The 14,540-nt window shown below is 47.9% G+C and overlaps 7 protein-coding genes across 7 annotated transcripts in view; 3 read left to right on the forward strand and 4 right to left on the reverse strand.

The window, feature by feature from the left end:
- Nucleotides 1–307: 307 nt before the first annotated feature.
- Nucleotides 308–1,216, reverse strand: CNBL2890 (hypothetical protein; the record flags this gene model as incomplete). The annotated part of the gene is made up of 5 exons (XM_767330.1): nt 308–385; nt 436–545; nt 653–688; nt 758–1,076; nt 1,142–1,216. 5 exons carry the CDS (start codon nt 1,214–1,216, stop codon nt 308–310), a joined length of 618 nt encoding a protein of 205 aa, XP_772423.1.
- Nucleotides 1,217–1,871: 655 nt separating this feature from the next.
- CNBL2900 (hypothetical protein) lies at nt 1,872–3,847 on the reverse strand (the record flags this gene model as incomplete). The annotated part of the gene is made up of 11 exons (XM_767331.1): nt 1,872–1,988; nt 2,072–2,186; nt 2,261–2,374; nt 2,438–2,577; nt 2,657–2,761; nt 2,832–2,897; nt 2,968–3,164; nt 3,232–3,293; nt 3,394–3,480; nt 3,544–3,571; nt 3,649–3,847. 11 exons carry the CDS (start codon nt 3,845–3,847, stop codon nt 1,872–1,874), a joined length of 1,230 nt encoding a protein of 409 aa, XP_772424.1.
- A 292-nt stretch (nt 3,848–4,139) lies between these two features.
- On the forward strand, nt 4,140–6,497 carry CNBL2910 (hypothetical protein; the record flags this gene model as incomplete). The annotated part of the gene is made up of 10 exons (XM_767332.1): nt 4,140–4,597; nt 4,671–4,792; nt 4,847–4,896; nt 4,972–5,139; nt 5,195–5,296; nt 5,353–5,442; nt 5,550–5,696; nt 5,762–5,932; nt 6,032–6,250; nt 6,309–6,497. The coding sequence occupies 10 exons, from the start codon at nt 4,140–4,142 to the stop codon at nt 6,495–6,497; spliced, it is 1,716 nt and encodes a 571-aa protein (XP_772425.1).
- A 245-nt stretch (nt 6,498–6,742) lies between these two features.
- On the forward strand, nt 6,743–10,901 carry CNBL2920 (hypothetical protein; the record flags this gene model as incomplete). Its single annotated transcript, XM_767333.1, has 4 exons — nt 6,743–8,429; nt 8,510–9,509; nt 9,590–9,822; nt 9,862–10,901. 4 exons carry the CDS (start codon nt 6,743–6,745, stop codon nt 10,899–10,901), a joined length of 3,960 nt encoding a protein of 1,319 aa, XP_772426.1.
- Nucleotides 10,902–11,425: 524 nt separating this feature from the next.
- On the reverse strand, nt 11,426–11,958 carry CNBL2930 (hypothetical protein; the record flags this gene model as incomplete). Its single annotated transcript, XM_767334.1, has 4 exons — nt 11,426–11,464; nt 11,523–11,561; nt 11,614–11,696; nt 11,751–11,958. 4 exons carry the CDS (start codon nt 11,956–11,958, stop codon nt 11,426–11,428), a joined length of 369 nt encoding a protein of 122 aa, XP_772427.1.
- Nucleotides 11,959–12,356: 398 nt separating this feature from the next.
- CNBL2940 (hypothetical protein) lies at nt 12,357–13,988 on the forward strand (the record flags this gene model as incomplete). Its single annotated transcript, XM_767335.1, has 8 exons — nt 12,357–12,534; nt 12,590–12,605; nt 12,659–12,719; nt 12,782–12,922; nt 13,000–13,533; nt 13,593–13,664; nt 13,725–13,928; nt 13,986–13,988. The coding sequence occupies 8 exons, from the start codon at nt 12,357–12,359 to the stop codon at nt 13,986–13,988; spliced, it is 1,209 nt and encodes a 402-aa protein (XP_772428.1).
- A 374-nt stretch (nt 13,989–14,362) lies between these two features.
- CNBL2950 (hypothetical protein) overlaps nt 14,363–14,540 on the reverse strand; it is a gene marked incomplete at both ends in the record, with an annotated part of 569 nt that continues 391 nt past the window's right edge. The window contains one exon of the mRNA XM_767336.1: nt 14,363–14,540. This exon is cut by the window's right edge and continues 145 nt beyond it. Within this exon, the coding sequence (XP_772429.1) occupies nt 14,363–14,540 (178 nt within the window).

Below are 14,540 nucleotides of genomic sequence, written 5' to 3' on the forward strand. Positions count from 1 at the left end.
AAATAAGCAGAAAAACACTGTGCGGTAACCTAATTTACCAGTCATTCCCCGCGTATTCACCTTTGCAAGGGGTACATTGCAATATATTTGTACAGTGCATACAACCCAATTTACTACTGTATACACGAGATATCATTATGACTTTCGGTTCGTTTTCGCCTCACGCAAGCCTCAGGCCCAAAACCCAGGAGACGAGATTCCAGGTGCGAAAATTAAATTCCCCAGTTAAATTCTCCGCGTTCTCCGCACGGCCGTACCTGCACGCGCCCATCGCCGATATGACTATCGACGACAATCATGATATGATCTACAACCACGCATTCAACACATTCTCTCGATATGATGGGTCCTCTCGCCCTTGCTGGGTTGTTAATATCGTCCTTATCTATATGCTCAATTAGCAAGATATATTGATATCTGATCACAAAAATTCACTTCATCAGGAGGTTCAAGACCCAGTTTCTGCGCTCGTTTCCATCTATCCAGCCGACTGATACCTACGCAAGGGCCATATTTCGCGGTCATGTCAAAGACCCGAAGGATATCTGTAAAAAAATAATGTCGGATTGGAAGGGAACAGCGAGAGCGAGGAGTATCAGCACGGGGTGTCAAATACGGGGTTCCACGACGAGTCAAGGAATTCAGAACGTACGGTGTATATCATTGTGTGTATCGGCATGTGCGTGGACTGGTTTTGATTCGTCAAGTTCTTATCTCTCTTATGCCTTCTTTGGAAGTGGGATATAGCAGTACGTACTGGGCTCAAGGTTCCCCATAGCTTCTTTGGCAGCCTTCAGAACTTGGGCCCATTCTTTACTTTTCACTTTTAGTTGCTTGGGTTCCTCATCTTCCGTCCTTTGTTCTGGTAGCGCACTACTTTCAGTAGATTTATTCCCCCCCATGCGTGTTGTTTTATCCTTCATGTCGGAACCCGCGAGCAGTTCAATGTCGCTATCACTTCGTCCCTCCGGCTCCACATTTATTTCCGAGATGGTCGATGTCTGGCGCTGTAATGAGGGTTTGGACTTGCTGATTGTCCCGGAATGTTTCCGTTGGGATTGAAAGCCGAGGGTAGGCTTTGGAACGATATTTCGTTAGTTGTTTGCTATGGGATCGAAAAGGAAGGAAGGGATCAGCTCACTTGGGAAAGACCAGCAGCCTTCTTTGTCTTCCCAGAAGACTTGGTAGTAGTTGATGATCCTTTTTTAGGTGGCATGTTATTTTCTTCTTATGATGCGAGTTGAGTTATGCCAGTAGAAAGGTGTCAATGCAGGGATATACAATAATTGAGAAGCCGTGGCTACTACCCAGCCAGCGAAGATAATTATTGCCACTTGGAGTCGAGGCGGGGACATGACGATTTCAGGGTCCAAGCGCCACGCATCGTTGTCCGTCTTCTTTCCTATTTTGGTTTGCCTTTTCGCTTTCCTCTTTCGTTCTTTCTTTTACTTATTCTTCTGCTTTCTCTACAGCCTTCTCTTTACCAGTTGCTCAGGGAGGTTGCCACATCCACATAATAATGAATCATCGTTTGTTTATCTCCCAGTTCCATACGGCGGTGCTATTGAAACAAGATAACCAAGACTCAATAGAACAGAAAAGGAAGATCAAGAGAGGTGATAATAATAATTAACAGTAGTCTATGATGCGCCATACGATGTATGTCTATCACTCCTTACAATGTGGGTATGATACCTCTGGCGCTGTCCTTAGCATAATAGGGAGTATTAGGCGGATGGGCACGAGTTGTTATGCGATTGCGTCAAACTCATTTCATTCATAACAAGATAGTACAAGTCAATTTGAATAGGCTTCTTTTAACAATCCACAGTAATGTTCTGAAATAATAATAGAGTAAACGTCATCCAGACCTAAAGCTTGGCCTTGGAAGGACCTCGTCCGCCAGATACTGAGGTATAGCCGTGTTCGAGGCATTGCTTTGCGGTGCTGACCATTTCATCTATGATCTCCTTTGCTGGCTTCACATCCTATTTGATTGATTATTGTCAGTTTGTGTCGGTTTGCCCTGATTGGTTTACTTTGATAGATCTTGCGAATTGAAGGGACGTACATGAATCAAAGCACTGACATCTCCCATGAGCCAGGGGCGACTTTCGAGACTCTTCTCGGGATGCTTCTGCAGCTCAAGGTCGTGAGGAATTTTTCCTTGCTTGGTGAGTTGCAATCTAAAAAGGATAATTACTCATGTCAGCAAATGAAAACGGTCTTTATGAAACGGTTGAAAAGGGAGGGGAATTACATTTCATCCTGCCTGTTGGTCCACGATTTTACATAATCTGTTTGCCTCACTCGCAAAGGGCGACCCGTGTAGATTAGAGTCGTGTCAGCATCGCCATGATCGGCTGACAAAATGCTACAGTCCCAATAAGCCCCTTATATCAAGTATCATATGGGTAAGAAAAAGCCAAAGACGTACAGCTCCTTGTGTTTCTTGGGCGCCGCAGCTTCTGTACTAGCAACGAACCGAGTGCCGACCCAAACAGCTTGTGCACCGTACATGAGTGATGCTGCAAGACCGCGGCCGTCGTAGATGCCACCTGCAGCAATCACATGGACCTAGAGGATAGTCGACATCGTCATCAGTAAATCTCAGTGTAACGTGAAGGGAATTGGGGTAATCAAAAGGTATACTTACGGGCTGGCCGGTGAGAGGAGACTTTTTGCCTTTGCAAATGTCGACACAAGCGGGAATGAGGATTGAGAATGTGGTTCTGCCAGTGTGGCCGCCGCCCTCTCCTCCCTACGGCATTTCATTTTAGCACGGTTGAGCAGTAGTCGACAGTCGACAAACCTCAAAGTGATTGACTTACTTGTGCACAAATGATATCTACACCTTGGGCAAGGGCCTTGGTGACATGCTTGGGGTGCCCGACCATCTAAATAAATAAAAAACGAATTTAATACGTGTTAGCGTTCTTGTAGAGCTTGATGAATTACAAGACTCACGTTCATCACATAGATACCAGCGGCGTGCAGTTTCTCGACAGCCTCTTTGGGTGGCACTCCAACAGCACAGACAAAGAGCTTGGCCTTTTCCTCAATGATGACATCAATGAGATCATTAAGCTGGCCTTTGGTATAATCATAGTTGGTTTTACGGGCTGAGGGTCCCAAAGATGGGATAAGGAGATCCACTCCGAAAGCTGAAGCAAGTGTTAGCTTGTTAGATTGATGGAAAGCTGAGAGTTGGGAGGAAAGGGCTAGACCTACGTAGATCCGGTGATTTAAGGCTGGCTTTCAAATCTTTGATAACCCCTCGAAGATGTTTGGGTCTGTCAGAAAAGTTTCAAGTTAGTCCAAAGCAATCCGTTTGAGACATTTTGCTGTGTATCTCGCTGCACTTCATCGAGCCTATGAAACGTGGCGACTCACGTATAACCAAGACCGCCAATCACACCGAGACCACCGGCATTAGATACGGCAGCGGCAAGCTCGGGTCCTGCAGCGACGTTCATCCCCCTTGCAAACTATCATTTAGTATATGCTTTTATGGGGCAAGATCTTTTTTTGCATCAAGCTTACGCGAGGAGAATGGGATGTTTGATACCGACTGTGCTTTGCTGTCAGCTATAAGACGGGAGACACCACGACCATTTTTTCTGTGGTTCAAGAAAAAGGGCGACGTACAGAGTTTGGTGATTGGCGTGGAGATGACGGACATGATGATTTGCGTGGAAGTCAAGGTATTTGAAACAAGATTATGAAGAAATGCGGATGTTATCCTTGCATTGGATGCAGGGTATATATAAGTGTGCTGAGGAAGCGGGGGTCGACAGGCTAAGGAGGGGTGATTGAGACCGAAATACCGTACAGTAATAATTGGCATGGGCTCAAATCCATCCTATTTTGGATTTTTGGACCGTGTGGTGATACCTCATCTGCCCGGTCCGAGGAATGCTTGATAGCCGGATGATAAAAGTGTTAATTATGTTTTAGATGGGCTTCCCTTTAGAGGATTAAGGCGGACATGGCCGTTTGGGTGTGCGGGTCATCGTCATCCGTCATCGTCAAGTGCGTTTGTTGCGCGAGACATCCATTATTATTGCATGGTTTCTGGCCAGTTGTCCTCTGTTCATTGGCCGTAGGAAATAACCCACACCATTTTGACCTCCTTCACAATGAGCTTCCACCCGCAAAATGAGCCGGCCTCACCCGTCTCCGAACAAACTCGGCGTACAGACGCAAACCCAGTACCCGAGTCCTTGAGCCCTTCCTCGACTTTAACTTTGTCCTCAGCAGCCACACCTGCACCCGTGCCCGTGCCCGCAGCAGCAGCTACACCTTTCTCACATGCCCATCCCGCGTTCCCAGCGCTTCCCCAACTTGGAAAACTACCTACCACCCCACAAGAAATCCACCAGATCCTCTCGCTACCCGCAAACCAATTTACAGCCAAAGCCCTCCCGCTCCTTGCAAAAGTCGCAGATGGGAAGCCGTTTGAGGGAGCTTCGCTGAAAGCGTGGGAAAGGCGGAATGCCGGCGAACAGCTGTTGGCGCTGTACGAGGCCGGTGATGAAGTATATGAGACCGCAGATGAGAGAGTGAAAGAGATTGGGGGAGGCCTTATCTATGTGCTGTACGCAATGATTTACCTGGGGGTTGTTTTGTGGATTATAAAAGGTTGCTGATACTTTTTTTTGTTAAAACAGGTCGGCAAGGATTACTCTTGGGCAAGGCAACGCTGTGGTATGGAGTGACAAGATGTTGAATTTCGCCATCCGTCTCTGTGAGCTCGCAGATCCTGCCCAGCTGCGGATCTGCCACCAAAGAGGTATGTCTATTTCAAAAGAAGCAAAGAATTATTGAAGCTGCTGATGCCCGAAAGTTGCTGCATTTGCATGGGGCCTTTTACGTTTGTCACAACAGCTTTCAAAGGTGAGTTTTGAATCTGCTACACCGCAGAGAGAGGGGACGGTTTAAAGCTGACGGAGAGTATGTTTCCAAAAAAAGGTCAAACTCGTCATCCCTGCAATCACCTCGCTCATCCAAAAGCTCAATTACCATCAAACATTTTCACCCATATTTGGTGCTTTGCTAGAAGCTTGCCTAGTTACTCGTCAATTTGACCATCCTAGCTTGGGGTTGGTCCTCGATATCATCTTTTTGGATGTCAAGACTGTAAGAAAAAGTCTTGTCCTTGACCGCGCTGCTGCTGCTGATGTACATTTAACAGACAGCGCCTACTTACTTGGATATCCTAACGTATTATCATCACGCCGGTGCTGTCACCATGGCTGTGGGAGACTTTTGTAAAGCCAAAGAGTATTACTTGACTGTGGGTTAAATATCTCATGTCCGCATTTCGATCTCATCGGTGACTGTGTGTGATAGGCTGTGACGGTTCCGACTACGACTGCCTCAGCTATTCAACTAGCTTGCGCCAAGAGGGCATTGTTGTGCGAATTGATCGTCACAGGAAAGGTAAGTGTTTCATCTCCACTCTGTATCAACCTCCCACGGGTTGACGCTTTTACGTCTCGCCATCTGCTGACGATCCCCCTTTCTTTTGTCTCGGGTTTAATCCTCAGAAAATCGTTTGGCCCAAGTATACACCCACTCCAGTGACCAGGATCATTGAGAAATATGCTACCTCTTATAACGAGTTGGCCAAGGAGTTTGAAGCTCACAACTGGGCGAATGTACGGAGAGCTCACACGGTGGCAGAGTTTGAAAAGGTATCTCGTCTATTACTTAGCGTAATATATATATATACGGTGATACTCACACGATCACGTTTTAGGATTGTAACAGCGGCTTAATTGAGCAGGTTGTCAACTCTATTCATCGTCATATGATTTTGCGACTTCGAAAAACGTATATGCGATTGACTGTGGACAGTCTTGCTAGACGATTGAGGGTCGGCGACGACATGCCCAAAGCTGAGCGGGTCGTTGCGATTTTAGATGACATGGTGAGTCCTTATCCCTTTTTTTTATTTTTATTCTGTATACCGTCAACGGACTGTGATAGGAATGGAATCGAAAGCTGACAGCGTCACAACTGCTATTAGATAAAATCGGGAGAAGTCTCTGCTATCTTGACGCCGTCTGCGACGCAACCCCAATCGCATTCCCAAGCGATCATCGAGTTTATCACAGCGACAGAAAGTTTTACTTCCCCAGCGGCGTTGGGCCGTTTGGAAAGGGCGAGTGCAGTGGCTGCATTGTTGCAGGAGCATTTAGCGGAAGGTAGTAGGAGGTTGGGGGCGAGTAAAGAATATCTTGTTAAAGTCAGTCCCTTCCTTTCTTTTTTTTTAGTGACCCGATTTCTGATTTTCCCTGCAATAGCAAGCACAGTATTTAGAATCCAACAGTAAAAAGAACAAGGGAGACGAATTCGATCAGTTGATGGAGGCAGAAGAGACGATGGAGCCAGGGGCGGGCAGTGGGAAGATGATGGGAAGCAGCGGTGGCGGTGGATCTAAGAGTGGCAGTTTGAGGGGCGTGGCCTCGAATATGGCTGATATAGGCTTTTGACGAAACATGCCCGAGAAGCCGAGTTGGTCGGTGGGGCTCGAGTGTGTATGCAGTTAAATGCGAGTGTTTTTTTTGAATTTATTTGTCTTTTTTGATGTGGCGAATAATCAAGGATTTCGGCGCGTTGGAACGGATTGTTTAAAGCATTTCTCCATTCTCGATTGATAGACGCTAGAGTTCCCCACGCTGCACGCCGCGCGCCCTTCTGCCGCCACGCCCCCCACCGCCCGGGGCATGCATCCGACATGACAGACGCCCCGCCCAGCCGCAGCCGACATCCCCTCCCCCGCCCCCTCGTCCTCGCTGCGCTTTCTGCCCTGCTGCCCCTCGCACACGCCACGCCCGTGCCCCCCCTGCGCCACCGCGCCCGCTTACGCCTGCGAGCCTCCCTGCACGTCGAACCACTCTCCCATCTGTTTTCCTCCCTCGGCGAATCGTTCGCGCGCCGCAACAATGTCTCGGGGCCAGTCCTCGGCATCGCATCCTACAGTACTTCCGCGCAATCCTACACGCTACCGGCCGACTATGTCATACTCACCCCGTACTTTAACGGTGGCTTCATCGTCCTTGCGTACATCATCGCCTTTATAGGCTCGCTCTGTACCCTCGAGCTTCTCATACGGCGCACCACAAACAGCGGATGGCGCAATCAAGCTTTACTGGCTGCCGCAGGTTTTTGTTTCGGCGCCGTCTCCACATTCGCCATGCACTTTGTTTTCAACAATGCCCTCGGGTTGAAGCATCCTCTTCATCCCGAGTATCCTGTGTCCTACCTGTCCTATAATGCCGGGTTTACGATTCTTTCCCTTGTGGTCTCCTGTCTGGCCATGACAATCGCCTTCTTTATCATGGGGACGAAACTTGGCGACTGGAAATGTGGGAGCCGGGCGAAGAGGAGACATAAGAAGATAAAAGACAGGGGCAGCAAGAGTCAGAGAGAAAGGGACGAGTATCGCGAATGGAAATCTTCACACAAGAAGGGAATTCAAGCAGGGTCGAAAGGTCATCGTAGTCTGCTTACTCGTGCCGGAAGCCACTCAACATGGTCTGCTCTCGATCCAGAAACCGAAACTTCCGAAAGATCACTCCGAGCAAAGTTGTTTGGCACACGGCGAAAATCAGGATGGAAGGATGACACTCGTTTGGATGGACCGGAGAACTTGGACAAGGATCTTCAAGAAATGGAGTTTCGACTGGGTAAAGCTGCAGTTGAAGAAGAATTGGAGAGGAAAGCTCGCGAGGCCCTGGATGGTCGTATGGGTCGCAGAGCTTCCCTCCCCATTGCACAATCGCTTAATGACTTTTCCTCCCCTCCCGCCGAGTTTCATCCAGATCGTGTTAGGTCATCGCTACCAGAAAGTGCTTCAGTCTTCACACCCAATTTCAGTTTCCCCGCACAATCTCCCTCACTTTTCCCTCGCACCAATACGACCGACATCTCTCAGTCGACAGCTTCCAATCCGGAATCATACTCCAACGAGAACCCCCATCCATTTTCCGCTCGCCATGAGTGGCGTCGTGCTTCTTTACCCACAAACATCCTTTTCACCCAACCTCCTAAACGTCCCTCTTACTCTGGCCCATCGGGTTCCGGCCTATCGCGTATCCAGTCTCTCCCAGAAGGCGATATCGACCCCCCTCCTTCGCCAACTACTATCCTTCGATCAAATGCTTCTCAGAATTCAGACACTTCTGATGAAGCCAAGGTATCACTATCCCCTGAAGCTCAACTACATGGGCTGCAACAGGAAAAATCCGCTAGCTCGGAGGATGTTAGAGAAGGCAAGAGGGATAGGTGGGCAAAGGTGAATGAGAAGAAGAATCTTTGGGGGAAACTGGGTGCTTTTCTGGGTTTCGACATTGTCACTGCGGCAGAGGTGATCAAGGTTTTTGTTACGGGTATTACTGCCGGGTTTGGCGTCGTTGGCATGCGTAAGTCTTTTCTTTCATTCTCTCTCTCTCTTCTTTTCACAATGCGCTGCATCCCCAGGCTAATGTACCTGCCCATAAAGACTACATCGGCCAAGCGTCCATCATCGGTATCCCGTACGTGGCGTACAAGCCAGCGTATGTCGTCGGTTCTGTCATTATTGCATGTGGAGCTGTCGTCATTGCGCTCTACATCATGTTTATCATGCTTCGGCCAAAACTCAAGCATACTTGGTGGTCAAAAATCCTGGTCGCCTTGATTTTGGCCGTTGCTGTTTGTGCCATGCACTTTTGCGGTAAGCGTTTTGGAAGCAGCTGTGCTCAATCTCAAAAACATGCTGATAGTAGAATAGGAACTTTGGGCACCATTTATGGATGGCCTGCTGCACGAAGTACCACCAAACATTCCAAACTCAGCGGCACAAACGCAGCCATCACCGGTATCGTCTCAGCCCTCGCCTTTGCAGCCTGTATCGCCTGTACAGTCTTCTTCCTCCTCCACTCCCTTCATCTCCGCCGCGAACAAGCCCGTCGTCGTCGAGTGGTTGTCGCGTCCGTCATGTTTGACGAGAAGGATCGGATACTCGTCCATTCGACAGATGGGATGTTGCCAATGTGCGATATAGCAAACTTGACGGGCGGTGTGCATGGGAACAGTAGTGGACGGGGATCATTCATACAGAGTTTGAGCTCAGAGTCGACTGTGCTGGGGATGGACTTGAGCACGGGACACGAGGCGTTTGTGTCAGCTCTCAAGCTTTCATGGATGTGGAGGAATCCGATCATGTCTCAACAGAATTCGGTGCATTTGTTGGATAGCAAGAGCCAGAGCCAGCCGCATTCGCATGCGGCTCACGCGCAGGCCGATTCCATGTTTGCACCTACATTGTTGGATATCAGACGAGGGTCGATGGTTACAAACCACACGAGCACGACATTGACCGGTAGCAGGTCAATGCCATTGAGTATCTCAAAGTTTCTCGAAAAGTTTTCAACGAGTTCTGGTCATTTGGCGATGAGGTTGACAGGTCAGATGAATGGGATTACGAGGCTGGGCGTGTTGTATGATCAGATTTTGACAACGTGAGTTGAGTCTTGTTTTTTAGAGTATTTGAATGAGGTGACAATGCCCATGCTGACCTTTTTTTTTTTTTTCACTGTAGTGGCTGGGTCAAGTTGCAAAACAGCAGCGATACCGTGTCCAAGGGCCAATTGATATTCCTCGTACGACGTATCAACTCTGCCGCTGAACAATTTGATCTCGTGTCTCGCCATTACATGTTTGCCGATCCTTCAGCCGTCGCTTCCGCCCTCCAACGTACTCTATCTGTCCCCTTTGATCATATTATGCCTCTTCTCGATGATATCCGACTATTCTGCGACTCGACGCTGCACTGTACGCTTCATCCGGGTAAATTATACGCAGGTGTTGCAGTCGTGCAAGCAACACCTTTTGATGGACTGAGGATCCTGTTGGAGAAGGATAAGAGGGGGCAGCTGCCTATGCGGGAAATGTGCACTTTCGGTACTTCTCCTGCCGAAAGTGGCGCTCTTTACGGGACGGTCGAGGAAATCGGCGAGGCTGTATCGATGCTCCAAGGATTCAATATGCTCAGCATCATTAGCCGCAACATCTCTCCCAGTACCGAAACTGATACCTTGTTGTCTGGGCGGGTTTCTGCGCTCCTCTCAGCGCTTGAGCTCGCTATCGTTCCCATGCTTGACGAAATGTTGACAGCAGAGGATATGGAACACATCCTCCCTCGTCTCACCCTCCATCCCCTCCTCATCCCTTTGACTCCCGGCGGCAGACCTCAGAGTTTGTCCGCAAAGCGATCTCCATATACACCTCCTTACCTTATCGTCTTCTATGCCAATTATGACGTTGCTGTCAACACGTTCACCGATAAATGGCTGCCTTTTAGTCTCTTCCGAGCTCAGAGTGCTTGTGTCATGTCGCAAAAGGTGCAAGTAGGAACGAGGATGGAACGCATCTGGGGTGAAAATGAGCCAGACGGTTCTGCGACGCCCAATGCGGCGCGGAGGCCTAGCAAAGTGCAGTTTGAGTTTCCGACCAACGGGGCGCAACTTGCTTCTGGGTCGACTTTTGACACGAGTATTTTCAACGGGTATTCCTTCCCAGCATCTGACGATAATCAGACAAGTGTTCCACATTATTCGTCGTCGTCGTCGTCTTCTTCGGCTCATATAAACCCTCTGGCGAATGTCACTCGGAAAAGCTCGCTGGTAAGAGGTCGATTCAGCTCGTCTGGCGACGAATTGCCAGATCTCAATGCCGATTCCGGGATCGCCAGCGCGCACGGTGTGAATGGGACAACAGGATTGGGGATTGGGCAAGCGGGCGTTGGGGTGGGTAAAGATGTCTTGATCAAGCCCGTGTGGCCGGGAGTTGGAACATGGGATCAGGATTGGTTGCTGCATCTGCTGCGAGCCAGCTTGAGGGCTGAGACGTGAACGATGATTGGGAGGTGTACGAGGTATAAAGCTTGGGGTGGACAATTGATGTAGCAGTGTCGTTCTTGTTGTAATTTGCTAGCTCTTGGGACTCGGAGGAATCAAGTTTTGGTTCCATTTTTTATAGATGTATATAATGCCATACATCATTGATAGGAAAGGTTATCATCATAGACTACCTTACATGCAAACGCATAGGAACATCATCTTGACGAAAGCAAACATATCTCATCTCACTCCAGTGACATCCGTTGCCTTTTGTACAGTTGCTAGCAGAATCATCTCTAGCCGGTATGTTGCACCTTATGTCCCAGGAGTCGCCAATCGTCATCTCACGATATACCTTCAAGGCGAAGCTGTTTACGAGAGTCTTCGTCTTTTGACCATGATGCGCAATGACACTTCAAAGGCAAATATTGGTCTTTGGGAAGTTCTATGAGATAGGGAATGTTCATAGTACCTACTGAGATATGGTTGATGTTGTTGATGCATATGAGTACAACTATTTTGCAACATGTAACTATCTATCTTGAGCTAGCTTTCTTGAAGATCTCCATTGCTTCCTAAATCTTTCTCGTTGGCATTCTTCCCCCCATCGATTGGTAAAGAGAGAGAACATACCGTTTGATCAACGCCCGCCTTTTGGAGTTCAGACATCAACTACAAAGATGTCAGATGTACTATTTCACTATGGGATAAACATCTTGCGCACCACTGAGGCAGCAGCCTTCAAGTCCTTGTCAGAGGCCATTTCGATCATCTGCATCATCGTAGGTTTCTTATTCTTGTCAAAGCCTAAATACTCTGTTAGCATATGGGCCATTGTTTAACGATTTGTACATGGCCTACCTTTTTGTTGCATAACATTCATCAGTCCCTTCATAGCATCCACTGCCCCTTGATGCTGTTTGACTCGGTCGGCAAATGCCTTGAAAATGGGGTCTTCGAAAGGATTAGGGGGGATTTCTGAAGCAAACACACGACGAGACGAGTGTAGAAACCTTGTGGACGAGATTGATGGACGAGAGAGGCGAAGAGCGGTACGAATGAGGCTCATTGTCGATCAGAGTCTGATAATCGGTACGGTTTGAGAGTGCCTTTAGTGTTCAGAGTCGGTGATTTACTTGACGAATAAATTACAATGTGTTGGATAATGCGCTGTGCCTAATTTACGAGCACTAGCTGTGCGTATTTGTTTACGTTTCAGCGCGTATAAAAGATAGAAGAACAACAGAGTTCTCTCATTCGTTCGTTCCGTCAACAGCGTGAGAGTCGCTGTAACGACGAACCAACTTTCGGATTGCGGTTTAGATCTATTACGTAAGTTCTGGATATCTCACGTTCGGCCCGTATTCAGTGTGTCGGCTGCGTGCTTTACGCATTCTCCCCTGTCAGTGTCGTACTGACAGCTCTAACAAGAAGAAAACGACCAGGGATCATGCTCATGCTATCGAAATGATCCTGCTCCTATTCTGTCTCTATCCCCTCCTCGTCCTCTCCGTATCCGCCCATCAGTCCCGCTCCTACAACCCTCTTTCCACTTCACAGCTCAAGCGATTAATCCAGCTCGATCCGCCCCAGTTCTCCAGTGTTACAGATGGTCATCTTGGTAAACTGCTTATCCCAAGGCCATGTATGTCACTTGTCACCTTTCTTGATCTTTAAGCCTTATGCTAACGCTAGAATAGCTGGATCGGAAAACAAGTGAGTTGTTGCACGACTAATTGGCAGGCCCTTTTCTCTGACAACAGCGCAAGCACTTTGGTACAAAATTACATCTCTTCGGTCTTTTCTAAACTCGGCTGGCATGAAGAAAAGGTACAGCTCGGGCTTTTTGAAAACATCTGGTCTCGACTCACCCTTTGTGCTCTTCATTCTAGACGCCCTTTACGTCTGCTACCCCCATAGGCGACATTGATTTCACAAATCTCGTCTATACGTTTGACCCAGACGCACCGAGAAAACTAGTCCTTGCGGCCCACTTTGATTCAAAGTGGTATCCAGACTATCCCGCGAATCAGGTGCGTGCCAGAAGCTCTCATATAGCCCTTACTCTCCAAATATCTAATGCTCAGCTTCTGGATAAAAACAACAACAGTTTATCGGGGCTACAGACTCAGCTGCTCCCTGCGCCATCCTGCTATCTATCGCAGAATTCCTTACACCCTTTCTCAACTCTCGGCAATCTCGTATATCGTCTGGTCAACCTTTTTTGCGGGATGGATTCGATGAAGAAGAAGAGGCTGAAACGACAATACAAATTATCTTTTTTGATGGCGAAGAAGCTTTCCACGATTGGACGGATATGGATTCCATCTACGGTGCACGATACTTAGCAGAAGAATGGTCTGAAACGTATCTCCCTCCTGCCCATCCGCTTACTCGTCGTCGTATGCACCCGCACCCTACAATGCTCGACACGATCGATCACCTTGTATTATTTGACTTGCTCGGGAACAAACATTCCTCTATAAGGAGTTTCTTTAGGGAAACGGATTGGTTGTTTGATCGTATGGCGAATGGCGATGAAAGGCTAAGAGAAGAAGGGCTGGTAGAGGTTGAGAAGGGAGAGGATGGGTGGTTTAGAACTGAGAGAGGGAGGAAAGGAATGGTGGGAGATGATCATGTCCCTGTAAGCTAAAATCAACTGAGGAAAGCTATGCGGATCTCGCTAAATTGCGGACTCTCTAGTTTTTAAATAGGGGTGTTAGTGTACTACACGTCATTTCGGTGCCCTTTCCTAGTGTATGGCATACCATCGCTGTGAGTCCAAACTAGAGTTCTGTGACTGGAAGCTCATACTGAAGAACATTAATCGTATAGGATGATACGGCAGCCTTATCACTACCCGCCATCAGACGATGGAATAGAATACTTAGAGTCTTTGTGTGTGAATACCTTTCTTTATTCCCCGAAGACATGGACATGAGTTTGGACAGGAGTATAGATATGGATATGGGCAGTGCCGCGAATGAGGCGACAGCATCGACGATATCAACACCAAAAGCGAGATCGCAAGACGAATTAGTGGGTATTCTTTTCCACCCAGACGTGAATTTGATTGGATGTTTACGAACGGTATAGTAGTCTGTGAACAGTTACACAATTATTGAAGAAGGTTCGTAGCCAGAGCGATACCATGCATGCAAGCGAAAATGAGACGCTTGTCGAAAGCGTACCATGTATCTTTCTCTTTTTCTTTCTTTATTGGCGTCACTGCCTAGATTTTTCATGCACACTCAAACACTGACTATGACAACGATCGCGGTATTGCGATAGAAAGCATGCTAAATTATTAAGCGAATCGCTGCTCATATCATGTGGATACATGGAACGTAGTTATGACATAACGATAGCCTCCTTCCGCTTTGATATAATCCGTGTGTGACTATGTCTCTGCGACCTTTGTAAAGGGTCGTGAAAATATTACAAATAGTTGTCTGACACAGCATGTTATCACACTATGTCCCATGTTCGGCTTCCGAGTGGGAATCTTCTTCGGTCTCCGTCTCCGTCACATTCCCATTATTCTCACTCCAATCTCTCCTCCCAACTACCCACACAAGCTGGCCAAATGGCCATGTATGTCTTTCAGCACCATGTTCCCATTTCCAATCCATATCCCCAAGCACTTTATCT

The sequence above is a fragment of the Cryptococcus neoformans genome, chromosome 12, assembly GCF_000149385.1.
Source record: "Cryptococcus neoformans var. neoformans B-3501A chromosome 12, whole genome shotgun sequence".
NCBI classification, from domain to species: domain Eukaryota; kingdom Fungi; phylum Basidiomycota; class Tremellomycetes; order Tremellales; family Cryptococcaceae; genus Cryptococcus; species Cryptococcus deneoformans.